The sequence below is a fragment of the Ascidiella aspersa genome, chromosome 7, assembly GCF_963924565.1.
Source record: "Ascidiella aspersa chromosome 7, kaAscAspe10.2, whole genome shotgun sequence".
NCBI classification, from domain to species: Eukaryota; Metazoa; Chordata; class Ascidiacea; order Phlebobranchia; family Ascidiidae; genus Ascidiella; species Ascidiella aspersa.
Window position 1 is genome coordinate 6,058,559 of NC_139453.1, and position 12,522 is coordinate 6,071,080.

General features: G+C 38.5%; 1 protein-coding gene across 2 annotated transcripts; it reads right to left on the minus strand.

The window, feature by feature from the left end:
• Positions 1–5,738: 5,738 nt before the first annotated feature.
• Positions 5,739–12,309, minus strand: LOC146137427 (uncharacterized). 2 transcript variants are annotated; one of them, XM_083393429.1, is made up of 4 exons: positions 10,632–12,309; positions 8,419–8,566; positions 7,715–7,821; positions 5,739–6,314 (listed from the first exon to the last, which is right to left on the minus strand). In XM_083393429.1, exons 1-4 carry the CDS (start codon positions 11,007–11,009, stop codon positions 6,054–6,056), a joined length of 894 nt encoding a protein of 297 aa, XP_083249555.1. In that variant the 5' UTR covers positions 11,010–12,309; the 3' UTR covers positions 5,739–6,053. The 2 variants fall into 2 exon arrangements, with proteins under 2 accessions (XP_083249555.1, XP_083249554.1); XM_083393428.1 differs by having other exon boundaries at positions 8,419–8,584.
• Between the last annotated feature and the right edge of the window lie 213 nt (positions 12,310–12,522).

Genomic DNA, 12,522 nt, shown 5'->3' on the forward strand with positions numbered 1-12,522 from the left:
GGTTTGAGGTTATGGTGGCCCGTGAGATCTTTTTAGGGAGGTCAATAAAATTACTCTCAGTGAGAATTTTTTTACCGGGTCGAATTTGGATCGGGTTTGCAACCAAGAGAGAAATGTGGGTAAGGATTAAAAACAACCTTAGCGAAAGATACATCCGTGAAAAAGTTCCAAGAATTTAGGAAGTTGTTTTTAAATTTACAGCCTGCCCCCCCAAAAAACCAACAGTATAAGAAGTAAAAAAATGCTGTTGTGAAAATATTATAATAGCGGACATAACGTTAAGGTAATATAAAGTATAGTTTGTACATAATACGTTCATTAAATCACCATAAGAGCTCTACTTTGCCTCTTTTAAACGTAGGCTGCTTAAAAATTCCTTTCAAATCAGCATAATTCAAGTAGTATTAAAAGCCGCCCTATCGTAATACAACACTTTAGCAACTGCGACAAGCATAGTTGGCACACAACGTTGCGAAAAATTACCTTGCGTGCAATTGCAAGAGGCGTGATTTCAGCGTGGCCGGGATACCGTTCTTTGCAGGTACAGTAGCAACGGCGGTAGGGGTGGAGACCGGGGGTGAATCGTTGGACTTGAAGTCCCCTTGCCATCTTTTGAGGGGCGGACTCAGACCCAACTTGTTGAGAGCGTTCAGCATGCTCGAAGGCTTGCTGCTTCGGCGGTCGTTTAATCTGCAGCTGAAAGTACGGTGTCGGGAAACTTCGTTGGTTTTGATCACCATCTTGTTTGCAAGGTTGTTGGGAAATTTACGAGCTTTTCGTCGAATGTTAAAATGAAACAAAGTAATAGGGAAAGAAGACTTCTCGAATCGTTCCGGTTTCTAACTAACTCGGCGTCTTTTTCTTGTCAGAGAATACTCGAAGAAAGATAACTGACTTGTAGAACTGAAACTCAAAAAAATAGCAGTTGTAGAAGAATCGCAAGTCTTCTTATCTGAATACTTGGAAAAAATCTTGCAAGTTTGTTGCAGGAAACAGCAGTTTGTTGTTGATGTTGTAGTAGGAAGCTATAGAAAGGCAATATACCAACCCGACACTCCGCGCCAAGCTTTATACAGCGCCCTGCCAAAGAGAAAAAGGGGGTCAGCAGCAATTAGAGATATCCGAGGCACGCGAGTGCTGTTTGCCAACGCGAGGCTCGGGACGATCGCCTGCTGGTAAGATCGGGCGAGAGAATTCGCTCCAGGAATGTAAACAAGCCGGAGATAAGGCAAGCACGCGCCCCTGGTTGGGGTATTTGCCCGGGGGGAGATTAGACGTCGTTTGTGCGATGTGGAAGGCACGATCTGCTTGATTTGTTGACTCGTTCGTGTTATTAGTTTGAGCGTGCGAAATTTAGGGGCTTTTTGCGTGACAACAGGAGGGAAACTGTCCCGCTGGGGGGCTGTGACGTAAACAGGAAAAGGTGCAACGCGGACTGGAAGTTTAACTTCGCAGCGGCGGTCGTTGTTACGGGTTTGTGACACAAACTAAATCGTATCACACGATATTAGGTTATTTTGAAAAATTATCAAAATGGCTTCAGAGATTGATAATGAATTTAAAAGGCAAACGGTAAATGTAGATCAAGGGTTCTTAAACTTTTTTTACCGCGGACCCCTAAATTCTCTTTTTGCCTCGCGTGGACCACGGTAGGCAAACAAATCAAAATGACGTCATAGTACAAATAGACTTGTTAGTCTGCTGATTTTGGTCCAAAAATGTGAACGTGGAATAGAGTCTAAAAACATTCAGTGCAAAAACGTTTTGTTTTTAATCAAACTGTTTTCTTTAAAAAATTGATTACTTCCTAAATATATTTACACTAATATTTCAATTTGGCCTTCATGGACCCCCTAAAACTAGTTCACGGACCCCCAAGGGGTCCATGGACCCCAGTTTAAGAACCCCTGATGAAGATGGAAATCATCTTTTTAAAACAATACAAATATAGATAGTCTAACCGAGTATTGCTCATCTAGCAGTTTTATTGTAAACAATCGTCGTTTCGGCGTCTTATACAAGATGCCTTCAAGATAGTCCGCTTGAGGTTATGTTTTTCCCTACATGTGCCTGAAATGCTCAATTAAAAACGAAATCGATGGCGTATTTTGTCCATGGCTGCTAAAACAACTATTCTTAGATGTCATTTGATAACAGCCATCTGCATGGGACTTCAACCAACTAGCTGCCTTGTGGAAAAAGTCGCATTAGTGTCTTGACGAATTAGCTGCTGCCCAGATGGTAAGCCACTAATCAGACATGTCCAATCTAACTATAGCAGTCGTTTCAAACTGCAGGTGCCTTTCTACGATGGCGAACTACCAATACACAGTTAATAAAATTGGACGACCAAGGCAGACTTGGACAACTAGATTTATTTTAGCTTTTTTAAATTAGATTATAATTAGAATTAGAATTAGACCATTTCAATTTTTCCAAATTAGATTAAATTTAGAATTAGATCATTTTAGTTTTCACAAATTAGATTAGAATTAGAATTACCGAATTCTTCAAAAAAACGAATTTGAACTAGAATTACAGTTAATTATTCACGATCAAACTAATTTAAAGCGCGAATTATTCTAATAAGAAAGTGAATGGTAAATATGTGTGTGAAATTTTTTTCCTATTCGGCAAAGCAGTGCTTTTTAGATTGTACAAATTACATACAAGTCTTTCCAAGCAAAGAGTTTTAATTCTAATTCTTTGTTTTGACTGAGAAACTAAAAATGTCGTTGGACAAAGTAGCATTTTGGTAAAATCCGAATTAGATTAGAACTATAGAGTGCGCAAGCAATTCACAAATCAGACTAGAATTAGAATTAGCCGCATTTTGCTCTAATTCATTAAATTAGAAAACTAGAATTATTTAGTTGTCCAAGTCTGCTACAAGGGCGACAATGCTTCTATTTTGGCTCACTTTGGAGAAATTCTGGGCAGTAGGTTAAATTTGCGAGGGATTTTGGCAGAAATGAGGAAAGCCGGATTTGCATTCACCACTAAGTTGCTATTATAAGGACAGTAAAATGTTAAGACTTTTGTCTAAGGAGGTCTGATGAGATTCGAATTGAGGCTTGCACGCTATACCAAGCGATAGTATCTAGTTTGAGCGTAGATGCTTATAAACTTCGGCTAGATGCTTAATCAATTATTATTTTGCACAGTTTAGCCATGGTTTCCCATCGACGCAAGGTTGTCTACCTTTGATGGTAACTTTTTTTCTAAAACTGGTAAATTACCGAGAGGGAATAACTAGCTAATACCTAAAACTTAATTTCCAATTCCAATCCAATTAAATGACATTTGAAGGCAAATTAAGCAGGAATTTCTTAACGCAAATAAATCGTAAATTTTACATAAAAGTATGCTACATTATAGACCAAAACCCGACAAACACTATAGCTATTGACGTTAGGTTTTATTTGATTTTCCAATCCCTAAATTTGTTATACAAACCAGGGCTGCGGACTTGTTTAAAAATAACCCGAGACCGACTTTCAAGGCCCTCTAAATAAAATTAACTTAAAAAAATATTTGTCCAAGCCTTAGGCTGATGTAAAAAAATTATCTGGCGATTCGAAGTTTTATATGACGTCATTCAATTAATTAAAAACGTAATGTCCTGAAGCAAGAACGACAAAGTTTCGGCTAATTTATGACCAAGTTGGGTTCACCATTAACAGTAAACAACATCTCTACAAAAATTCAAGCCTCACCAAGCAAAAATCCACAAAAAAAAATCAAATCGCCTGCGGTTATACAAATAGGCTACGTTAAAAAAAATGAATTACCTGTTTTGATATGAATATAGCCTATCTCCTTTTTTATTGGATTGGCAAGACACAAAATACGAATTATAAACACTTACTTAGTACACATCTTATTCATATTAGCTGAACGTGTTTATAAATTCGAAGTTTATTTCAAGTAACACATAGCCCTTCATATATCAACAACAATCTAAACCAGTGCTTCTTAACAGGTGCGTGATGGAACATTGCCAGGTGCACCGGGGCAGACTGAAAAATATAAAATATTTTTATTATTTTTTTTACAATTTCTTTCGGCGTATATTATTTATCTCGTGGTATTTTAAAGATAAAGCAATTATGAGACCTATAAGATTCAAACTTGCAAATCACAGGTGCGCCATTAGTCAAAAAAGATTAGGAAAAGCTTGCCTAAATAATAATTACACACATAAAACAAGCCGATTTCTAAAACCCACTTTCCTTTGGTTTTGATATTCTGGGTTTGATATTTCTGTTGGTTTTGATATTCTGTTTTGCTCAAAAATTAAAACCCTGTAGTTTTTACGTCAAGTTTTACTGTAAAAATCGAACAGCGAATTAGTTCAAAACGAAAATCACAAATTGCAGCGCCGAAGTAAAAACACGGACAAGAAAAAACAAGAAATAAAAACGAAATATTCGGAAGTCTTGTATCGTAAAAACAGCTAACTTTCAAAACGTCGATGCTCTTAGGAACTTATTCTTCTAGTAAGTTAACAAACTTTGAAATGAAAATATAAATAAAAGAGGAATTTTAGGGATTTGCTCTCAATCATTTTTTTACCAAATGTCTTACAAATAAAATATGTCAATCAAATCACGAAACAAGACCTCTATGTTTGGAGACAGCTTATTAACTTTAGACAAAGGCGAATAGGTCAAAATTCAGACCTAAAATAATCCTAATTAAAGGTGACAAAAGACAACGCAATGGAAGAACGGCACAGCAAGGGTTATTTCATGCGCGTTCTAAGGAACTCAATAGGCTATATACATATTTCGGACCAATGGTCAATAAATGCACAATAGGAGCAACAGGTGAACTACATACAATACGCTCAATATAGAACTATAGAGAATGCGTGACGTTAAAAATCTAAGCTGCAGTATTTACTAATGACAGCGGATAATGCAACTGAACCGACATAAAAGTTAATAACAAAACGATTGACTTAAATTGGAACGTTTTGGCTTAACATAAACAATAAATAAAGTGCTATAAAACGTATACATTTAAATACCTATAAAAGTAGAGATTGAACTTTTGATTACTACAAAAAAGACAATTTTTCCGATTTCCTTTTCCTGGAACAAATAAAGGAACGTTTGACCCTAAACATTTTGACAAGGCGAGAAAATAAAATGAACAAGTAAAAGAAAATCAATAGTGGACTCAATAATAAGCTGTCGAATAGATAGAAAGCAAAAATAAAACAAAAAACTAAATTATAAGAAACGTGAGGTAGAAATAAAATAAAGGGCTTCCCATTCATTAATTTTCCTTTTCTAAAGGGTCAAAATCCATAGGCTTGTAGTTGCATATAACTATCTCAGATCTTTGCAAAAAAGTAAAATAATTTTTAGTGTAAAAGTAACAAATTTGCGTGATTATTCTTGCTTTATATTAGGGATATTCGATAATATCGGATCGGAGCCGATACCCTATATGCCAAGTGGTAGTATCGCTACTCGTCCGATACTAAATTGATATAGAAATTGCAGCCCTGGTTTGCGTCCTAATGCAGTGATTCTACCTGGAAAGGTTAATTTATCAAACAAAAACTGAAGATTACTTAAATAAAGGTTAAAAACTCTTAACACTAAACCAAATTTGGTCGAATAAGCTTATTACAAAATTTAAACGTTTTAATTTAATATATTTGTTTGTTGGAGCATATTAATGACGTCATTGGTATCGAATCGGGTCGCGATTCTTTTTGTGTGAAATATCGGGTATCGGTATTCGATTAAAATGTCAAGTATCGGACATCCCTAGTTGATACTTTTTCGCCTTGCAAAACCTGCCTGTTTCGCCATTGTGCCACGCCTTCGCACCTGTTTGAGTTTCGCTCGAGTTCGCAACAGTTCGCTGACTTTCGCGCATCTTCGCACAGTTTCGCGCGAGTTCGCACATCTTCGCAGAGTTTTGCGAAAGGGTTCACACCGTTCGCAGAGGTTAGCGTATCTTCGCAGAGTTGTGCAAAACGGTACAGGTTCTTTCGCAGAGTTTCGCGTGAGTTCGCAGAGTTTCGCGCGCTCTTTTCACAGTGCGAGAAAGGACGACTGGGCGATGCGGTAGGCGAGGTAGCCGACCCCGCACATCACCGCGCACAGGGACATGGTAATTTCACGCTGAATCTTCTTGTAACCGGGCTTTTCACCGCTGGTGCCTTCCTTTACCACAGAACCGCGTCTGTTCTTGTGCGGGAACGGCTCGTCTGGCGTCTGGCAACCCAGGAACCGACACAGCGGCTCCCAGCCCTCGGCGCACTTGTACACCAGCAGCTTGTCGCTCGGCGCCACCTGGCGGAAATAGAAAATATAGATAAGTTACCGCGTGGTGCTGACAAAGATCTGTTTGCTATCATTGCAATAGAGCAGGCCTAAAAACAACACAAACACACTTAAGTAAGTTTGAGCTGTTGTGTATTGTGCGGCCAAACATAATTGCTGTAATGATAGGCGTATTAAAAAAAAAAAAATAGGCGCTGGTCTAGAATCCTACAACATTTTCGTCCTGGGGTTTATATTGGGGGTTTAACGTTATTTGGGTTAGGGCGCAAGTTAGCGTTTGGATTCGGGTGGGTCAAGTATTAATATTATATGTATTATCCCATATTAAATTCTTGCTTGCAATTTCAATTTTGACAATTCGTTTCGCTACGGTAAAAAAAGGTGGTAGGATTTTAGACTAGCACCGAAAAATTTAACTGTGCCGAATGCCGACAAAGAAAAGTTTATTCTACGAATATAAAAAAAAATATGAGGCTGCGTTTAGTACGAAAGCAAATGTTTTGCGTCAGTTCGGCTCAATATTTTCGGGTGCTGGTTTTACGAGCGAAAAAAACCCTTTAAACTGCGAGCAACATTTGTCTCAAAGCAATAACAATAAAATGTGGTCTAGTTTCAACCCGAAAAATCCGCAACCTTTCTCGCAGACGTCTCATTAAGCCGCAGACAGGCGATCGCATTAGGCGTTTTATTGTGAATTTCTGCCGCAAACCAAAACACGTTTGTTTAATATTTAACCAATGTAGGCCTATTTTTAAATTTACGCTCGAATATTTACGATATGAAAAGGCTGGGATTATTAATGCAGCGTTGAATGATGCGCTGTGGAGTCTTTCGATTTTAAAACCCGGAAAAATTCCTAATGCATTTTGTACAATACGGAGAATTTATTTCTATCACCCAACTCTTTAATTATTAATTTTTTACGCTTCTCTATTTAAAACCAATCGTTGAAGTGTAAAAGTGCTCTCGGAAAAATCAAATTTTGAAAAATAAAAACTTTAGTTTTTCCGGACGACAATTAAATGTGTGACAGCATTTGCCGTCTTTATTACCTTTATATCAATTCTAATTTTTTTTCCATCAAAAGGATTACTTTAACGTTTATACTCTCTGCAAACTCATACAAGACAAGATTCTAGCTACTTTCACTAAAAAAATGTGTCGCACGAGCGTTTTATCATGTTGCACATATTCACATTGCTCTTTTATACGAATACTGTATATACCTAATACCCTTTAATCTAATTTAATAACTATTCTAATTCGGTGCATTTCAACGCATTGCAGCACCTTAGAGACTTGGTATAGTGGCGCCCGTCCAATCGACCAAATAGGCGATGGTTGACGAATATTTGCAATCAAATATTGGTTACCCACACCCCTTGTAAGAGAGTGAATGCGGTGTTTACCTGAAGCACCCTGGCGTTGTGGTTCCTGTAGGCGATTCTCATCGATTGTTCGTTGGGGGTGTACGTCTGCCAGGGGGAAATAGGGGCAACACCGAAGGCGATACGAACTGCAAGTTGAAAGAGCTCGTTATTTAAACGTAGTTTTTTGTTAGGTTAAATAAATAATGCAATGCTTTAAAACCACCAAACTTTCAAAGTCCTTTCAAATTTAGTTTGGGATTATGTCCAAAAACATTTCAACTGTATTTTAACTGCATTAAGTAAATATGCTTAACTCTGCGGGTCGTAGTTTGGAAAGCACTAAACTTATAGATTAGACCCCACCATAGATGCAACATTACTATATTTCTCAGATAATAAATTAACCAATCTCAGTCAAACATCTACACCCAACATCCAACAATAGCATATTGCGATCTTTCTGAAAAGGCAGTGCCACAAGTGGAAAAGTTCTCTTAAGGAACTCCTAACAACTTGAAACGATAGCACTAATAGCACTATACCCCGGGCTAGACAAACGGATTTAAAGGAATTGGACCCCTCTGCATCTTTTTTTCGTAGATACAACCTAATTTTCAAGGGGCCCGTAATCAGCAACTGAAACTTTGATATACACAATGTTTTAATCTGTGATCAAGCCCTTCTGAAGTCGCTGCGAATGCTAACACGAAAGAAGAAGCTGTATAAAACTGCAATTTACTCACTTGAAGTGTTAAGGAATCGCTGGAGTTTGGTGCAGTGAGGAGAAAAGGTGCTCATCCTGGAGTAGAGGTCGCATCCCGCCAGCATCTCCAGCTGCATCTTCATGCTCTGCCACCATTCATCCTCCGTTTCACGAGTCATCAGCAGGATCTGGGAACAAGAGGAAGACTTTGAGGATTTGATAAACGCTAGTGACACCGGAAGTCATTGCAAACTCACCGAATCTATCGATCAATGATGCAAGCAGGGCAGATCAGAAAAAACAGGTCAAAAACCTAAGGTTGTGAGTTCGAACCTCACTGCAGGTGAGTTGTTTTTCTGGCCTGCCCTGCTTGCATCATAGATCGGCAGATTCGGTAAGTCTGCAATGGCTTTCGGTGTACTAATTATACGTAAGCCGTAATCGTTTGGTCAATAAGCAGCTTCAGAAGGGCTAGATCACAGTGGTTAACACAAATATGTGTGTGTGTACCTTTGATTAATGGCTGGTGGTTGCTCACTCTTTTGTTGGACCATTTTTATTGGCAAGAATTGCATAATTTTTGACTTTTTTAATTCGAATTTGATTTTGCGATTTTTTTGACTGAAATTGCTTTTTGTGACTATTGTTTTGAAAAGTGTTGGTAGCAGCCGTTTAACACTTCTTTAAATTTCCTAAAACTTTGCAAAAGGCCTTAAAAGCTTTTTCGAGATCGTACTGGGCTCAATCTCAATGTTTTTTGTCACGTTGGTTAAGTGATGTTGGGATGCCAAGACATTGTTCCCTAAGGTCACCGGTTCGATTCCCACCTGGGTAATAAACCGTCTTAGCATCATAAAGCAATAAAAACTGAAATCCGACGATGATTGGTTGACTAAATGCCTACATCCATCGACAGTTAGGCACGAACATTAGCTCAATCAATTTTTTACTGTTTAAATGCGTCAAAAATAAATATTTAGGTATCATTTTTTTCAATAACAGTTGGGTATTATCATATGTAGTGTACCAGTATAGGTATCATTGACAGCAACCCATGAACCATTACCAGTATTCATTCTCCATCTATTCATCGGCCAACGCATTAGCATTTACAGTGGCAGTTGAAATTAGCTGTAGAGCAAACGCTAGGAAAACCTCTGGCCAGGAAAGTGGGCGAGAGGAATCGGTTTTGGGTTTTGATTCGTAAGTTTCCTGCGAGGCATCAGTGCGCCACAGCAGAGCAAAACAAGCTCGCCCACGCTCTATGCTGCAGCATACTGCTACTGCTTTGCGAACCGCTTCTTTGGCATTCTAGTAAATACACTAAGAATATTAAATTCCATACAGAAGTAGTTGTAACCGTTTAAAACAACTTTTTATATATTTTTAGCACCAGATGGTCATATGAACATTAACGCTTTCTCATAAGATTTGGTTTTGAAAACTATTGTATACTATACAGCGGATATTACAAGGGTAACCTCGCACTGTTCAGGCAAATTAACTGATTGTGTTTCTTGCCTTTAACAATTAACAGCATAATCAACTGCGCCGTTTTTCTGTGTGACCGTAAACCTGAAAACAAAAACGTTGATTTGAGCGAAATTTTGATCTCGCAAGCAAAGGGTAAAGTCATATTTGTGCAAAGCACCTCGTCTACATAATTGTCGAAAAGTCTGCACGCCAAAAGAAAGCATATCACTGTAAACAAACGGTGGAAAGTTGAGGTTACGCAATTCCAGGGCCCAGGCTTACCAACGACACCTAGCAGAAGCGGAATACGCTAATTTCAGCAAGCAACAAAAAAAAATCATTTCATGGGGCATATACGTCACGATTTTTGCGTAGAAAACAATAAACAATGGGTCAATTGTCGTTTCGTTTTCAATTAAACACGATTGTTTCCGAAGCACTATGACCTTTTAACCTGTTTCTGAACAAGAAAACATCATTTGTTGCTGGTTACAGCTGTGTGTAGTAGACCTGCGTTCTGCACGGCGGTGTTTTTCGTGTAACTTGTCAGCGTGCATACCGGCTCACGAATAACACGGTGACATAGATTAACTGTCTGTTGAAGTATAATCAAGGGATCGACATCATACGAGCTTGTATCATATTCAGTAACTGGCTCGTATCGAAACGTCTAAATCAAGATGATGTCGATCTACTCGACCTTTTTGGCTTTGTAATCCATTATCAAGTTGTATTTTGATGAGTCACATCTATCTTCCAAATCACACTATTAGCTCTTACCTTCGCGTCGGGAAAGGCCTTGTGCATCTCTTCCCAGTAGTAGCAAGCGGGTACGTCACACGTTGCGTCAACGTCAGCGTACATGCGTCGAAAGTCGTCGGGACTCCCCCCCACCGTCATGATCTTGGTCCAGTCCTCGCACAAGAAGTCGAAGTTCTCCTCGGCGTCATATACAGTGTAGCCTAGCAGGGTGAGAGCAGCCTTCATCGATTTAGTTCCCGTCTTGGGCATACCGGCCACGATGATTTTCATTTTTGCGTTGTTTTTTCGGTGCGTTTTTTTTAATAAAGAAACTATACTGTTTTTTGTTCTGAAAAATAAGCACAGGTTGTTGAAGTTTCGCTTTTCTTCGGGCGCGTTTTTTCTGAGCGCCAACATCTGCAAAAAATTAGTTTAGAGATGACAAAATACGTTGTTGTTATTGTTGCAAAAGTTTTTGTTTTCTGAAAAAAGGGCACAAGTTTATATCATTTGGTTTTGCGGGTTAATATCTGTAAAATTCCACCAGGAATTAAAAGAACAAAAAAACTTTACTGTTATTTCTGCAAATTTTTTGTTTTCTAAACGTAGGCAGCAGCGGTATTTTCGGTTCATTTTTTTCAAAATTGAAGTCGTTCGTATTGCTGCTGCCCACGTTTTCAGACTCTAGACCAGCGTTTCTCAACCGGTGCGCCGCGGCACACTGGTGCGCCATGGAAGGCTGCTAGGTGCGCCGCGAACGAAAGGAAAAAACATGTCGAAATAAGTCCAAAATTAATCGGAATACGACTTTAATGTACAAAATAACGTTTTTAGTCTCAAAGGCTAAAGAAATGCAACTATAAAGCCCATTAAAATAAAAAAGCAGACAATTTAAGAGAAATATCGGTACACCTCAAAAATTTCGCGCTTGCTTCGCTCGCAAGGTGCGCCGCCAACGTTTTCATACGTCTCTAGGTGCGCCCCCAAGTAAAAAAGGTTAAGAAACACTGCTCTAGACTTTAAAAAAAAGTTTACATAATCATAAAAGCAAAAGTCCAAAGTCAACTTGAAGTCAATTGATTTACATCAAAGCAAACCCAATAAAAAAAATCGTCGATTATATGAGCAACAGCAATTCAACCAAAACAACAACAAAGCAATTTACATCAAGCAAATTATTTTACGTGCATTGAGATAAAGAACCCACTTTGATTAAGAAAATTTAAATGAAAAACTTTATTTTAACTAAAGTTTTACACAACAAAACTTAGGTTGACAACAAAACTTGTCCAATGCGAGTCATTTGTCCGAAATACCTAAATCAAGTCAAGTCATTTGTCCGAAAGATTTAAATCAATTAAAGTCAAGTCATTTCGTCAAACGACTTACGTTAAGCCAAGGTATTTAAAAACAGTGGCTTAAGTCAGTACAGTCCCTGTTAAGTTCTAACAGCGTTCAGTCGCTCTGCAAAATTCTGCCGTGCTTGCCTGCGTCCAGCGGTTTCGCACTGTAGAGACATTCCACACAGCGCACATCTTCACTGCTCGTTTAATGCAGACTGATGAGCCAACAACAAACGCTCTGTGCGCCTGCGCTAAAGCCCATATCCGGATGCCGCGTTGTTTTGCGGTTGTGCGCCAATCTTCTCAGTCTATACGTTCTGGACGTATGATAAACACTTGAAAAAAGGTCAAAAAGTAAAACTTTACCAATTCAAAGCAGCTCTGGAAAAGACCTGGACGTGACTTTAGAGTGTAATATCTCTGGAGGCTGCTTCTACTATGCTACAAATTTCAGTCAAACCTCGTATTGGCTTCAGCTATCCAGCGCACACACTTCTGGCTCAAAGTACAAATAAAATACTAATATTTATAAATATAAATATTAATATTCAGCCGTATTCACTATACAACTCCAGTACAGCCGGAAA